Genomic DNA, 17386 nt, shown 5'->3' with positions numbered 1-17386 from the left:
ACTGCTAATTAATGTTAATTATCTAGAACAATTCTGTTCACATTGGCACTGAGACTTCAAATTAAAAAACATAAAATACTATTTATGGAGATAAGTTTATATTTATAATTACTGATTTTAAAGTCTTTCTTGTGTTATTTTTAAGGGGTATGAACATGATCTAATAACCTCCCTTTTTATACGATGCATTCTCAATTTAATTCAGCTTGAATATTTTTCTATCATGAGTATTAAATTCATTCCACGGCAAGTTTTAGTTGTTTTCCTACATATTGAACACATTTCCCTCACAAACATGTACAAAACCAAACCGAACCAAACAAATCCACAGGAAGTTTCATTAAATAAATTTATTTGTTAAAATAATTTAACTCCAAATACAACTGTTGAATTTGCATTGAGTTATAACTACAATTCATGTTTTAATCGAAATGTCAAGGTTTAACAACTGACATTGTTACAAAACAATAAACTGTTGTTCAATTTTAAATGGTCAGTTGTATTAGAGCTCAACAATTAACTGTGAACTATATCTCTGGGAAACCCCAAATCAATAATGATAAGTCTGTTTCCAAAACCCACTGCAGTCATTCTTGAAACCCTGATCAAGATTTAATAGATGCACAATGACACGTTAATTAAAAAAAAAAAAGACCCCCATAGTCTTTAACATTTGATTGGCAAAGGAGACAAGTAAAGCTTACCAGTGCGAACACAAGGCTAGTGAGAGGAACATCTAACAAAACAAAACAACAAAAACCAACAGCAACAAACAAAATACGCACTTGCACATTCAGACATAACGCAGACAGCATTCCCACTGGAAAACTTCTGAAAACAAACAGCAGACATCCTTAGGCAATATTTCCTTATAAAGAAAAGCAAGTATCAGTAGTTTGACCACAGAAAAGTGATGGCAACTCTAAGCGCTTTGTCAAAAGCTCAGTTCTAATTCTACAAACCAAAGGAGAAAATCATCAAAGCACCTTTCAATAGTTTAAGGAAGATTTTAGGTAATGCTTTTGATCAGATGCTGGCTTGTTTGGTGTAAATCGAACAGAATGAAAGGCGTCAGTTACCATCACTATCACAGCTTAAAAAAGAACCACCCCGCCCACCCCCCCACCCCAAAGCTGCTGCAACAGAAGAGAAAAATAATTTTTAAAAAACACTGCCTTTGCTTAAAGTTAAACAAGACAAAATGAAAACAAACAGCTAAAGAAAAAGTGGGTCTTTGGATCAAACCATAACATTTTTTAAGGCATGTTAGAAAACTTTCACTTATCTAGTTGCTAGTCTGATCAGGGCATAAAATCCATCGCGACGCAAGGTCACCGACTTTTCTCTGTAGCCACTGTGACTTCGTGTGCCAACACATTTAATCCTCCTGTTCTTCAGCTTGTTATTAACATCTCAACAAACACATTCATTCAAACTGAGTTATATTCATACCGATGAAACACCAACAGTAAAAGCACGAGAGGGTTCCCATGTTTCTGGGTATCTTTGATGCTTTGTCACCTAAACATGAAGGGCTGTGTGGAAACACTGATCAAGCAGCCAAATTGGTTCTTATTAACATCTGTACAGTAAAAGCCCACCTACTTGTCTGACACAAACACTTCAAACGAAAATCTGAATTTGTAGATAATCTTTTTCCGCCTTACGTTTTCGCCATACCTTTCGTATTATTTAACTTCTTTTTCTTGTCTGCATAGCGATCCATAATGTAAAACTGTAGTCTTTACAGATGTTTTTAATATGTCATCTTAGTTGTCATAAATTGCTGTTAAATACGGAAATCTAAAAAAAAACTCATTCTGAGAAGTTAGAGGCTTCAAATCTCAACCGCTTCACTGACAGATTTCTATTTCTGTAGATAAAATCATACTTCTTGAATCTCTGATTTCTCTAAATGTTTTGAGTCAAATCAACTGTTACAGACAGGAACTGGTTTCAAGGAAATTGGTTAGAACTTTCTGTCCTGTAAACAAGGTGCTTCACAATTGGGGGTTATAAAAAACAAACAAAAAACTATATTGAAGGATGCAAATACTCACAATTCAAAGATTTTTGATAATCCCGGGCTGGTGGTACCCACATACCTGTTTTCTCATCTTGTGAAGGGTACTGTCCATCTTTTTTGCTATCCTCTCAGCTCAATGCCAGTTCACTAAACACTTGGGGGCTAGCGATGATTTCAAATAATGTGCAAAAAAACCACGCAAATAATTTAAAAGAAAAAAAAGGCTTTTGATACACTATATTCCGCAGTACGGATTCTCAGTATAGGCAATTATCTCTGACTTGTGCCAAATTCTTAGGAACAATAAACACACATGCACACACAAACACACACACTCTTCTCTCAGGTACACACATAAGACCAGAGGTTACTTGCACAAGTGTGTGAAACCAACAAAGTGTGGGGCAAATACGCAGATCGCAGGCTTAGTGATACTGAGTTCTGAAGGCCAAATTTATCTTCAGAGGATTAGCTCAAGATACTCTCTTCAGCACTTATAACTCTGAAGTTTGCTGAAAACCCTTCTACACTTGATTGTAAAACTTATGAATAGGTTTTTCCTGTGCCATTAGTCATGCAAATAATAAATACTTCACGGCTATGGAAACCAAAAACGTCAGAGCTTGAGCACCTTTCCAAAACAAAATATTCGCTCTAGCTTTATTTGCCACTTCAGTAATCAGGGCAAAATTGTTGTAAGAAAATCTTTATATAATTCCCCAGGAAAATTAAAGATAAAAGGGTTTTTTTGTCCCTTGCCTTCCACTCTATAATTTATGTTCTACTTTTAAGCCCAAATTATTTCACATGGTTATTCAATTTTTAGATGCCTGCAATAAAGCTCTGCTATAGCAAACTGGATTTTGAAAGCAGGTTAGCCAAGAATCACACCACAACCATAGCCCTTAAAGGCAAGAAGGAATTTGCTGCTTTAACAAACGTAAAAATGCAAGATACTTGTACTGTCCTGTGAGGTTTCTGCAAATGGGAACATGTGGATGCAACATGGCTTCATTTTCCTTACACGATGGTACTATAGTTAACTAATCTATCAGAACGCTTCTTGTGAGTAAGGCTAGGCAATCTTCCCATTACAGTTGCTTCCTTCTTGTTCAGTAAAGTAATTAAGACCATCCCTGGTTTGTTAACAGAGGGTGGGTTTGGGGTTTTAATGCGGATCAAACCCTTGTGAGAGCTTCCATCTTCTATGGCAAAGCAGGTGATTTCACACATTCTAAAGCCAGATTGTATTCTTATACAACCTGTTCTGACTTCTGCTCTATCAAGGATTGATGCACGAGTTAGTTCTGCGTCACAAATTAGGATAACATCTACAATTAGGCATCAATTTCGAGAAACAGGGATACGTCAGCTCAGGAAAGATTCTCTCCCTGTAATGCTGTTGGCAGGTCAGCTGTTATTATCCTACTTGATGGAATACATTGGTTAGAAGCACTATCTCAAGTCCTGAAATTCAGTACTCTCATAGGAAAATATTTCTCCTTTACTTATTTTTTTTTTTTAAAGAAGACAAAATATTTTAACTGCAAGTGGTCATAGGGATTCTTCTGTTTTCTCGTGATTATTTTAATTTATACAATAGTTGCTTCTGTCAACTCTGTGACAATGCCATCATAAGCTTTCAAAAGGAGATCACCCTGTAGATCGATTGGCTATGCCTTAAAGTTGCAGGTGCATACAGGAGGCTGAGGACCATAGTGAAGACTGTGGTTGCTGAACCCAAACGTTACTCAGAGATATCGACTGACAATCACTGCTCAATGCTGAATGAGGGCTGCTATCTCACTGTAGATTCACAGCACACGTCCTGCAAGCTCTGTGGTCGGGCGGACGAGGTGTGTGTCGCCTATGGTACTGGGCAAGTCCCGTCCAGGACAGCCATGTGTGAATGCTATTGTATGTTACATGCAGAACAGCACGGGTCATCCTTATCAGGCTGTGCAGCATAGTTCATCTGCCTCACGATTTCTGCAAAGAGTTCATCCACCATCGTTTTGCTCTTAGCAGAAGTCTCCATAAAGGGGCAGCCCCACTCTTCCGCAAGGGCTCTGCCTTCATTGGATGACACTTCTCTCTCACTTTCCAGGTCCACTTTGTTCCCAACCAAGATGACTGGCACTTTCTCATACCTACAAGGGAGTAAACGCAACATGTGAATTGTAGAAGTGAGTGGAAAGTTCGACGGCTAAAACGTATTTCCTTTCTTTCCTTCTTTTCTGCTAAAAATATTCTCCTTAGTTGCATGAAAAATTATTTGCTCCACTTGCCTTGACATCTACCTGAGGGCATTTAGGAGCTGCTCCTACAGTGAATCATAAATGGTTTTTCTGAAATGAGGTTAATTCATCAATTATACATCTTTTAAAATCAATTTACCTTTCCAGATATATTTGGAAAATTATTCTCAGAATCTCAGAATAAATCCTGTGAGGTGGATTAATTTAAACTTTTTTTCATTCTAGGAGATGCTTACTCAAATTTCAGTTGATGAGGTAATAGCTCTACTGAGTAAATAGTTTATAATTGTCAGCATTTTACTCTGTTCCACAAATACACACACTGGTCATGTTCAAATAGTTCCCAAGAAAAAAGATAGGAGAAATCAATAGGATGGAAACTATCAAATAAAACAATTACATTCTATCCCTTTATAAAACTGTCTAGATTAGCCAGTTGAAAGATGATCATGGTTCTTTTCAGCCTGACAAGGATTAAACATTTCAATCATTAGCTTTATTGATGTTGTCTCTTCTTTTCCTTCCTAATCAGAATAGGATGTCATAGAATGAAGGTTTGTGCCCCTGTCCTCTATGCTATATGTTGAAACCTAAGCCCCACTGGGATTTTAAGAGGTTGGGACTTTGGGAGGTGACTAGGTTATGAAGGGGACTGGTGCCCCTTGATATATAAGAGAGATAGGTGAATACTCCCTTTCCTCTACCACTGTGTGAAGACACAGCATAAAGATGAGTCTATGAACTAAGGAAGCAGGCCCTCACCAGACATGGAATCTGCCTGAGGCTTCATCTGGGACTTCCAGCCTCCAGAACTGAGAGAAATGAACTCCAGTTATTTAAGCCACACGGTCTATGGTATTTCTGTTATACAGCCAGATAGACTAACATAAGGTGTCTGTGAGTTATGGCATTTGGAAAAGCCTCAACCAATAAGGATAACAAAAGGTATGAAAGGAAGAAAGAAAAAAGGCCCTACATCATTTTGGTACCTACAGATGATTCTCTTTACAATGCTTTCTTACCTTGTAAAAATACATGGTGCTACTCTGCATGTTTATTTACTATTTTCATTTATGTTTGTTCAATGAAATGTTGCTAATATATTTTCATAAGGCTATTAGGTTTACTTTAAACATCATTTTAAAAGCTTCTCATGATTTTATAGTATAAATCAACACGCGCGCGCGCGCGCGTGTGTGTGCTGTCCCCTAAGCAAAATGCATCTTTAATTTATCAAAGAAGTAAACCGCAAAGTTGCACACAGCAACAACAAATGTGACTGGACACAGCTAATCTCTTAAGAGAAAACAGTCATGTGGGTCAAGACTTCACTGGGGCGAGATAGAGTTTTTATCATTCAGGAAACTAAGGGTGGGTGGTTAACATTCATGAGAATACTTCCACAATTTTATCATTCTGTTAAAACGGGTCTTTCCTCTCATTCTAATTTGTAGATTAAATTATATTTCCAACAGAGTCTCACTTTTTTCACTGGCACTAGATCAAACTGAGAATGGTTTCAACAAGAGGGCATGCTCCAGGTGGTGTGCCACTTAGCAATCTGAAACATAAAAATTTAAAAATGTGGGGGAGATAGCAGTATCAAAGGTAAATCTAGAACTGTTACTCTGCAGGAAACGGACTTGGACAACTCTGATTTCTATCAATGACTTTTATGAACTTATGGTATACCACTCGTGCCTTCTGCTTTCTGGCCTCACCATACTGAGAGCTCTGGACATATGACACAAGAGTTTTCCCCATCTTCTAGGATTCTTACCTACCAACAATTACATGTGCCCCGTGGCCTCTCAAAGGACAAATGGCAGCAAGATGAAGCTGCATTACAGCCACAGTGTATCAGCTGCTTTGCATACAAGCTCTTTTGACCTGCTGTGCAGAGAAGCTTGGCAGGAGCTAACACTGCCAGTCATATCAGGACAATGTCACTACCTTATTTTACTTGCAAAGATATAACTGCATTTCATTTTTCTTATGAGAGTATATATGCCACAGTGTGTTTTAGAACACTTGGTTTGGCCTGAGGTAACATAAACATTAATATAATTGAGTAAATGTATTGGTTAGATTTAATTAGGTTAAAATTAATTTCAATCTCTGTTTACAAGACTTAACAAAAAGGAAAGTGATTAGACATCATTTTCTATTATTAGCTAAGAAATAAACATTTTAGAGAATATTTTTAGTTTAAATACAGTATGCTTCCTATGTAAAGAAAGATTTCTTACACTTCTAATTAAAAACTACAAATATGTGGATTTTCAAAACTTGTAAAAATATTAAATCATTATATTCTGTACGATACACTGTTTGAATCAAGAATCCGAATAAATGTTACCAACAGATTCTCAAAAGGGCAACCACAACCCTGCAAACATAGGTCCTTATGTGATAGCATTTAAGAATTGTCAAATGAAGATGACAATTTAGTTAGTATCAGAGAACCTGCCCATTACATCATTGTTTGAATGGTCAGTGATCTTTGCTAAGATCAACATGCTAAAATTCGTAGAGAAATTGACTGATATCCTCAGAAGACTTTCAAAGACTGAGTAAGGTCTTCAGGAAAAAAGGTATTAGGTACGTTTCAGAAGAGCAGACAGAGAGAAATTCTGGCTCTTTCTGTTAACATTAAAATATGACACAGTGGAAAAGATTCTGAACCAGGATTCGGAGGCTCAGCTTCCAGCCCTGCCACTGAGGCTGCGAGCAAAGCATTTACTCTATTCACCTGTATTTCACTTCCTTGTCAGTAAAAAAGGAGTAAGAGTATCTGTTCCCACTTAACACATGGGTTGCTGTAAAGCTGAAGAGATCACCTAGAAGCATCCAAATACTACATAAATGCAGGGCAGTACTTCTTTCCCCTCCTGCCCACTGCTGGGAGACTGCTGCATCTCCAAGTGCCAGACACAAGAGAAGCTGATGGAGGTGAGGAGCTCCTGGACAGGCAGGCAGAATAGACTGACCCTAAGTTAAGGAATGCGCAGCCACCTGCCACCAACCAGGTTTCCCCCTTTCTCCTCCCCCCTGCCAAGCATGAGCATGAGGTTAGCAGGCAACAAGCAAAGCAGGAAAGCCTTCTCCAAATATGGGTATCTGTGGGGAAGCAAGCTCCAGGCTTTGGGTTGGGATGACAAAATGGGTCCCAGATGTAGGGGTAAGATTTGGAGAAACCAAATCCTCTTTAAGGAAAAAGGTGGGTGAGAAAGCAAAAGGAAAGAAGAGGTGCCTTGTGTTGACAGAGGAGAGGAGGGCATGGGGAAACCTTCCTCCCTTGCTGTAGCAAAACAGTGTACTAAAAAACAGACACATGACCCCAGACCCGGACTCCAGTTCCAGAACTGCTTCCAGCTCGTTTGGTGAATTTGGAAAATAAACTTAATCTCTTGGTTCTCCAGGTTCTTGAACTATAAGAGGAGCTGGACTAGAGAATTCCTAAGGTGCTCTTAAACTAAAAATCAGAACGCAGTGGGCCACCACTGATAATCAATACATAATCATTTACCGAGTGATTGCTGAGAGCTTTAGTACTGTTCTAAGCACAACCCCAACAGGCTGATCTTTACAAGGGGTGTGAAAGTATACAGGAGAACAAAAGCCAAAATGTAGGGGAAGTTGCCTCAGATGTCGTGGGGACAAGACACCAAGCAGTAGAGACTTCCAACTCTACCAGGGGAGCGGTCCCTGCCAGTGTGTGGGGGCTCAGGACCTGGGCTGCGGGATGGTTTTAGCCAAGGGAACATGGAAGGCTCTGATGAAAGCTGCCTGCACAGCATAAATAACTAACGATAAATGATCAATGCATCATATATACATTTATACATGCACTTAACATATAACTCTTTGAGTAAGAGCCTACTATGTGCCAGATGCTATTCTAGGCACTTAAGACACATCAACGGACAAAACAAAGATCTTTGCTCTCAAAGTGATGACAATCTAGCAGAGACAGACATCTGACACAAAGCAAATAATTACTGAAAGGTGTTAAGTGTCCTGCAGAAAGGAAAATGTGGATCCGGGCAGGGACTGGGGGCACAAGGTGCAATTTTAAGTTAGATGATGAGGGTGGGCCTCATTGGGAAGGTGGCATGTGAGCAAGAAGGAGAGTAAGGGGAGTTTGCTGGGTGAGTGCCTGGGAAAGAGCATTCCAGAAGGACATGCAGGAGACAATGTGAAAACCAGGGGAGCATCTGGGGTGGTTCAGGGCCTGCACATGGCCTGCGGGTTCTGTCTGTAGAACCTCCCACAGCTCCTGTGGCCTGAAGCCTCGTAGTGCAGGGAACTAGCTCACTGGCAGCTAAACAGAACTTGCAAGTCTGGGTGGCAGAGTGGCCTTGGAAGACAAATGTGCCACTTATAACAGGGTCAGTTACACTATCTAGGAAGACCAGGCACTTGCAGAGCAGCGGATGGCAATTCCTCTCATTTCATGTTCTAGATTCGTTAATAGTGTTACAAGTTGCCTCCTACTCCCCCTTGTCTAACTAACATAATTTGGGAGTGAAATTGAAGATGAATTCCAAAGCCGTTCAGTGTATGTATTACTGTGAACCTGATCACGAGCAGGATACCACCCTGTCTACGTCTTAAACATCAGTCAGCTGGTTTCTTCTCGACTTTAGCGTATCTTCCTTGACATTTCCTTTAAGAGCATGACCAGGGTTATGGTGATGCAGATCAAACAACTTTTTGTTTAGAGTCTGCAGACACACACGTTTTATCAACATGCATTTTCACGTTGTTTATTGCATCCACGAGCATGATTATATAACATATTGGTAAGTTAGTTCTTTTAAGCAGCTCTGTTCAATGCACTGAATGGAACATCAAAAATATAGACTGGAGTATCACTTTGCTGTAGATTGTTGACAGGCTTCTCAGTGAGGCAGCTTTGTGAACAGTTCAACACATTTGATATTTCCAATGGTCTTTGTTTTCTCCCTTTTTTTTGGTTACTGCCCTGATATGTGTATATGTGTATTTTATTTATGGTTGTGTCTAAACTTGGCCAATCACCAATATAACTTAAGAATTAAAAAATACTGATCCCCAGGCCCTACTCCAGAGCTACTGAATCTGAATCTGTGGGATCAGGACCCCCAAAGAGCCTATGGAAAAATATGTACTGTATGTGTAAGCTCTGAAGACTAATTGTGAGGTTCAGCAGGGTTTAGAAATCAAAGGCCTAATTGGTTTCATGATCCCAAATAATACTGTATTTATATAGTTCATGGTTTTCTATTGTGGCAAGTTCAGAATCAGTTCCTTCTTCCCTTCATTTCTTTACCAGTGATAAGTTGTAGACAGAAACCATTCCTGTCAGCTCCTTTAACTCCCTTTCGAGGATGTTGTATGGTAGCATATTAAAAGAAGGTCATGCCTCATGTGAATTTCATCATGCTGCTCTCTTCCTAGCCACTTTTTCACAAGCAGGTTGAAATACAATTCTGAGTTTAGGAATGAACATCAGAAAGATTTTTATAGGTGCCCTTATTCAACCTTCTACCCGTGTTAAAAATCTCATCTACCAAGAGAGTCTCAAGGCAAAATGTCAAACCATTCGATGCTCCAATCACTTCCATGACAACCTTACCAAATGGTTCTATCTGAACATTATTAGTGATGCAGAACTCATATTTCAAACAACCCGTTCTGTCCTTTCTGTCAGTTCTGTTAAACATTAGCATTAAAAAGTCAATGTTAAAAACTTTATCCCCAACTCATGAGCTGTCATTTGTAACATCTCGGCCCTTCTTATAGGTTCTATTTCTTTTACTGTTTTGAATATAGAAATCTTTTCTTTTCTCCAAAATGAAAGTAGGTTTTCTTTCCCTCTCCTTGGTCAGATTAAATAAGGTCAGCTGACCCTGAACAATGTGGGAAGACGGCAAATGACTGCATATAACTTTTGACTCCTCAAAAACAACTGCTAGTAGCCTTACTGTTGACTGGAAGCCTTACCAATAACATAAGCAGTTGCTTAACACATACATTGTATGTTATATACATTATATACTGAATTCTTATAGTAAACTAGAAAAAGAAAATGTTATGAAACTCATGAAAAAGAAAATACATTTACATTTACTATACTGTATTTATTGAAAAATAACTGCATATAATTGGACCCGCACAGTTCAAATCTGTGCTGGTCAAGGGTCAACCATAATACATAATGATAAAAATCTCTACCAATATTTAAATAGGTAAAGAGGGAAATGAAAAACGTTTTTAATCCCATCTCCACGAGAATAATATATTTTGGTATCTATCCTTCCAGACTCTTTTCCTGTATGAATCTATATAAACATAGACATAAATTCTTGTAAAAGGGGATTATACTAATTATATTCAGTGGCTTGATATTTTCACTTGATATCATGGAAATTTCTATTTCAATAAATGATATACATTCTATTAATGGCTAAAGAGTATTACATATTATAGGTTCTATATTGTAGCTGTACTATAATTTAATTATTCCTTCCCTACTGGTACATAGAAATGGTTCCCATTCCCCACCCTTTTTTTTTTTTTTTTTTACTAACAAACAGCAATCTAATGAACTACACCTAGAAGTGTGATTTCCATCTCAAAGGTATATATGCGTGAGTGTGGCATGACTTTTGAACCAGAAAAATCACATTTCTAAATTAGCACACGTACACACACACACACAGTGTTAACTGACATCCCAAAATTGATACTTCAACCAATAGTGCTTAAATTAGAGTGTCTGTTTCCCCACCCTTGGGATTGATATTTTTAATCTTTCTGTAAAGTATTACAGCAGTCCTGAAGAAAAAGGATTGTTTTTGGCGAGGAGGTGACAGTTCCTACCACAGTTTGCTAGCATGAAACATCAATACTTCCAAGGATGGAAAACATGAGCTAAGTAAGGCCGCTCTCTTCCTCTAGACTGACTTGTTTTGAAGTGACTAAACATTTCATCTTAAAAGGGCATTTCTGGTAATTTAGCTTGAATAATGAAAGGAAACCACACTCCTCCACTCTGACTTTCTCTTGGTTCCAGAATGCATACTGAAGAAGACAGAGGGAAACTTATAAATGTAATATAAAAGTTAAGCAAGGAGAGTAAGGACACTAAAAAGATATTCAAAGCTATCAGAGACACTCCATTCCAATGTTAATAAAGATAATCTGCTTTCCAAGAAATTAAGAGCTGACACTGTATCAGAAGAATGGATTCCTAATAGTTTGTGAGGAACCAATGGATCATGACAATGCAACTCAGGCATTTTAAATGTATTAAAAAGCCATTGAGGGAGAAAATATTTTTACATCTGATAAAGACACATCTGATAAATGATTATAATTCAAAATATACAAAGAAGTCTTGAAACTCAACAATAAGAAAATAACCCAATAAAAAACTAGCCCAAGACCTTAAAAGACACCTCATCAAAGAAGATATACAGATGGAAAATTAACATATGAAAAGATGTTCCAACATCCTATGTCATCAGGGAAATGCAAACTAAAACAACAGTGAAATACCACCACACACCTACTAGAGTGGCCAAAGTCCGAACACTGACACCACCACATATGCTGGTGAGGATGAGAAACAACAGGAACTCTCACTCATTTCTGTTCCTGTTCTGTTCCCATTCTGTGGGAATGTAAGCTGTTAAAGCCATTTTGGTGGTTTCCTACAAAACTACACATACTCGATTCAGCAATCCTTGGTATTTACTAACCATAGGAGCTGAAAACTTATGTCCACACAAACACCTGCACATGGATGTTTATAGCAACTTTATCCAAAATTGCCAAAACTTGGAAGCAACCAAGATATCCTTCAGTAGGTGAATGGATAAGTAAACTGTAGTCTATCCAGAAAATGGGATTTTATTCAGCATTAAAAAGAAAGAAATGAGCTATCAAGTAATGAAAAGACAGGAGGAACCCTAAATGCAGATTATTAAGTGAAAGAAACCAATGTGAAAAGGCTATACACTGTATGATTTCTGCTGCATGGCATTCTGGAAAATGCAAAACTATGGAGGCAGTTAAAAGATCAGTGGTTGCCAGGAACTGGGATGGGTAGAAGGAAAGGATAAATAGGTGGAACACAGAGTATCTTTAGAGCAGTGAAAATACTCTGTAGGATACCATAATGACAGATACAAGTTATTAAACATCTGTTTAAATCCACACAATGTACAACACCAAGAGTAAACTCTAAGGTAAGAGTGAACTCCATGGACTTTGAAAGATTATAATGTGTCAATGTAGGCTCAGCAACTGTAACAAATGTATCACTTTGGTGGGAGATGTTGATAATGTGGGAGGCTATGGATGTATGGGGTCAGGGGTCATACGAGAAATCTCTATATCTTCCTCTTTTTCCTTCTCTTTTCTCTCTGCTCACTTTGCCAGGAAAATGACCATAGTTGTGAGAAGCAGGGCAAAAGGCTATTAACCAGTTTTATCTAATTAACATTTATAGAACACTCCACTCAACAAAAGCAGAATACATTCTTGCCAAAGTGTGGGGAGCATTCACTAAGATAGACCATATTTGGGCTATAAAAACTGTAACAAATATCAAAGAACTGAAATGATACAAAGTATGTTCTCAGACCACAATGGAATTAATCAGTAACAGAAAGATAGAAAATCTACAAATATTTGGAAACTGAACCATCCACTTTTAAATAATCCATGGGTCAAAGAAGACATCGCAAGGAAAGCCAGAAGAGATTTAATAGAAAGAAAATGAAAATATAACACACCAAAATTTGTGAACTACAGTTAAAGCAGGTCACAGAGAAAAATCATAGCCCCTCTGCCAGGGCTGACATTAGCTTTCCATTGGGAACCGTGTCATACCCCAAACCCTTCTATTTAGTTCTTCAGCTATATCCAAACTCTTGCCCTTCATATCTAATTCAACCTTATCTCCTACAACTTTCCAAAGAGGATCTTCTGCTCTAAATTGTTTCTTTGTTCAGGGTGGTCATTTAACTGTAGTGATCCCCACCAATGAAACTGTTATTATTTTTATTACTTTTAATTTTTTTTCAAGTTTTAACTTAAATTCCAGTTAGCTAACATATAGTGTAATACTAGTCTCAGATGTAGAGTTTAGTGATTCATCACTTTCCATCAATCGAATTCTAAATATCATTCCAAGCTCAGGTCGAATTTCATCTTTTTTTTTTTTTTTTAATAAAAATCTTCCCTTACTTTTGTAACTAATTAGTTCATTTGTCTGAACTCTTGTTTACATTTTATACCATTAAGAATTTGGGGTGCATAGATTTTTATTAATATAGCTCTTGAGTGGGGAACGCCTGGGTGGCTCAGTGGTTGAACATCTGCCTTCGGCTCAGGGAGTGATCCCAGGGTCCTGGGATTGAGTCTCACATCGGGCTCCCTGCAGGAAGCCTGCTTCTCCCTCTGCCTGTGTTTCTGCCTCTCTCTCTGTGTCTCTCATCAATAAATAAATAAAATCTTAAAATATATATATAGCTCTTGAGTATCTACTAGGCGTTGTTGAGGGACTGGGGATATATGACAAATGATTGGTCCTTGAAGTTTATATACAAGTTGGATGAAACACTATCAACAAATAGATGATATAACTAAAGATTGTGATGGCTGTTATGAAGAAGATGGATCCTGATCATTATGTAGTAACTTGGGCAGGCCAATATTAATTACAAGGGGTAATCAAAGAAGGCATTTCCAGGAAGAAGAAATCAAAGCACAAGCTTGAAGATTCAGAGTTGAAGCAAGGGAAAAACCCAGAATTAAACATTTTAGAAGAAAATGTAAAAGATAGGCAGTGAGGAAGTGGCAGGCTTATTCACCAACAAAAAGGAGACCACCATGGTTATATCATAAAGAGCAAGAGGGGGGCACCTGGGTGGCTCAGATGGTTAAGCATCTGACTTTGGCTCCAGTCATGAGCTCAGGGTCATGGGATGGAGCCCCGACCAGAGTTCAGCTCAGCAGGCATGTCTGCTTCTCCCTCTCCCTCTGCCTGCCGCTCCCCCTGCTTGTGCACGCACACCCTCTCTCTGCCAAATAAATAGTTTTTTAAAAAAAAGAGCAAGAAAAAAGAGTGTGAGGGATAAAAAGGACCAATGGCCAGTATTCTAAGAACAAGAGAATACCACTGAAGGCCTTTCAGCAGGCAAGTTACAAGGCGTATGTGTTAAGAGATCAGTGTGGCTAACACGCAGAGAATGGATTTTAGGGGGCACGACAGTAGCAGGAAGATAGGAGACACCTGCAGTGTTCTAGGCATGAGACAACAAGGACTTGAATTGAGTTGATGGCAATGACAGTGGAAAGAAATGAAATATAAAGTATATTTGTAGTTTACACCAACGAGGCATACTAATGGACTGGTTCAAAGACACAGAGCAGGCAGTGGTTTTGACCAAAAAAAAAAAAAAAAAAAAGGAAATTGGAAATGATTCATAGGTAAACTATTGTTTTTACAAGTATAGTTTTATCTCATGGCTAAGAACCTAAGAACCCCAAAAGGAACAACTGTATGTCTTCTATTACCCTGTTTCTCTTTTAAGATTTAATTTATTTATTCATGAGAGACACAGAGAGAGAGGCAGAGACACAGGAAGAGGGAGAAGCAGGCTCCCTGTGGGGAGCCCAATGTGGAACTTGATCCCAGGATTCAGGATCACAACTTGAGCTGAAGGCCAGACGCTCAACCACTGAGCCATGTAGGTGCCCGTATTACCCTGTTTTTAATACACTTTTCCTGGACCATGTTTAAAATGATCCTGATTATCAAATCACTACTTCTTACTAAGAAGATTTTGGTTTATCATGGAATTCTTAATAGACATTAAAGACCATTTCCTCTTAGCTTTGAGCTTACAAAATGATGATTTTCATGTGGAACTGGCTACTTTTTTTTCCTATAAAAGTTTTATTTTTAAAATATCCTACTCAGTAGGTTATTTACTTCATGTTTACCTTAATATTATTCTGGATTTTCACTTATCCTTTATTGACAATACCTGTGAGTCTCTTTAAAGATGTATGTTGTCTCCAGACACAAATGTTTCTTTTACTATGCAAGATAAAAATCATTTGCCATTCAAATTTTACCTTATCAAAGGTCTTCCTATATATTCTCAAATTATTACTAATAAACAGAGAATGATATTTTAGCCTTCAACTCTTACCACTTGGACATTTTATTTCTGAAAGTTTGTGGATGGTAATTATGCAACACTGTAAATGTACATTTTTTAGCTCTTTCTAAATTATTACTTTAATATTCTTTAAGAATCTTAGAAAAATATATTAGGACACACACACACAAAATAACCATAAAAGGAAAGATTAATGAACTGGAATAAACTCATTAAAATTAAGAATTTATGTCATTGGGGAATCCCTGGGTGGCTTAGCAGTTTAGCACCTGCCTTCAGCCTAGGGCATGCTCCTGGAGACCCGGGATTGAGCCCCATGTTGGGCTCCCTGCATGGAGCCTGCTTCTCCCTCTGCTTGTGTCTCTGCCTCTCTCTCTCTCTCTCTCTCTGTGTGTGTATCTCTCATGAATAAATAAATAAAATCTTTTAAAAAAAGAATTTATGTCATTAAAACAAACTCTTAAGCAAGTGAAAAGGTAAGCCAAAAATTGGGCAAAGGAATTTGCAATACATGTATCTAACAAAGGATTTCTAACCAGAATGTATAAAGAATTTCTACATAAGAAAACGATATAGTTTTTAAATGGACAAACACTTGTAGGTGTTTCTTATAAGAAGACACCCAAGTTATCAATAAAAATGTGAAAAGGTGCTCAACATCATTATACACCAGGGAAACAAAAACTAAAACCACAACGAAGTACCACTAGAACCTTACCAGATTAGCTAAAATTCAAAAGACTGCCAAGATCAGTGGAAGAGGAAACTGGGAGAGCTACTTGGGAAAATCATTTGGCAGTCCTTACAACTGCTGAACGTATGCATTTATGACCCAATCATTCCATTCCTACATATACACACCGAAAGAAAGCATATACAAATGCAGCCAAAGCTATGTATTGAAATGTTCCCAGCAGCCTTATCATCATAGCCCCTATCTAGAAGCCAAATGCCCAAGCCCAGGAGAGAGAATAAAACCATAGTGTATACATAGGAGGGGACTACTGCAGCTCAGGAGGGAGTTAACTATGGCTATAAGCAATATGGATGAATCTCACAAAGAGGATGCCGAGGGACAGAGCCAGCAGCTCAGGAGTAGATATGGCTACTGTGTGTCAGTCTTTGAGTATGGAAGTGACAGGGACAGACCAGGAGCGAAACTGCTCTGTTGCATGAAATGTCCATCCTGCACCTTCATTTAGGATGTATCCAGCTGCACATCTAAGATGTATGCACTTAATTGCATAGAAGTGATACCTCAATAAAAAAAAAATTAATTGAAACTGCACAAAAAGAAACAAAAAACAAAACCTAAACAAACCCCAAACCAATCAATAAATAAGATAATTATCTAAATGGTTTCCTCACTGGGGTACCTGGGTGGCTCAGTTAAGTGCCTGCCTCCGACTCAGGTCATGATCCTGAGATTATGGGATTGAGCCCCACATTGGGCTCACAGCTCAGAGGGGAGTCTACTTCCCCCTCTCCCCTGCTCATGCTCTCTCTCAAAAAAAAAAATCATAAAAACAACTTAAAAAAATGATTTCCTCATTAAAATAGGAACAGAGAATAACCTTCAAGACAACCTGAGTGAGCATGCATGATGGCTATGGGGTTTAAGGCACATCAAGTGCATGACTCAGTTGATCATTTATTACTCAGCTGAACACAGCTAATCAATTTTAAATTTCTGTCCAAGTTCTATGCTGTTTAATTTACATTCATAATTGGCTAAAGATTGAAAGTGTAAGGAATACTAATACTAAAGTGCATGTTGCTGGAAATAAAAATGGTAATAATTTTGAACATTTTCTTCACTCTCAGATCTGTAAATTGGATCCACCTGACCACAGTTCTTTTTAGGCTTATTAGGATATCACAGCACTTCAAATGTCTATATTAAAAAGAAAGAAATAAAG

General features: G+C 38.1%; 1 protein-coding gene across 1 annotated transcript in view; it reads right to left on the bottom strand.

Moving 5' to 3' along the window:
* Positions 1 to 335: 335 nt before the first annotated feature.
* RAP2A (RAP2A, member of RAS oncogene family) overlaps positions 336 to 17386 on the bottom strand; it is a 35331-nt gene continuing 18280 nt past the window's right edge. Inside the window, exon 2 of the mRNA XM_072760872.1 lies at positions 336 to 4176. Within this exon, the coding sequence (XP_072616973.1) occupies positions 3939 to 4176 (238 nt within the window). The 3' untranslated portion in view covers positions 336 to 3938. The remainder of the gene's footprint in view (positions 4177 to 17386) is intronic.

The sequence above is a fragment of the Vulpes vulpes genome, chromosome 6 (assembly GCF_048418805.1).
Source record: "Vulpes vulpes isolate BD-2025 chromosome 6, VulVul3, whole genome shotgun sequence".
Classification (NCBI taxonomy): Eukaryota; Metazoa; Chordata; class Mammalia; order Carnivora; family Canidae; genus Vulpes; species Vulpes vulpes.
This window is presented reverse-complemented; position numbering and strand designations above follow the sequence as displayed.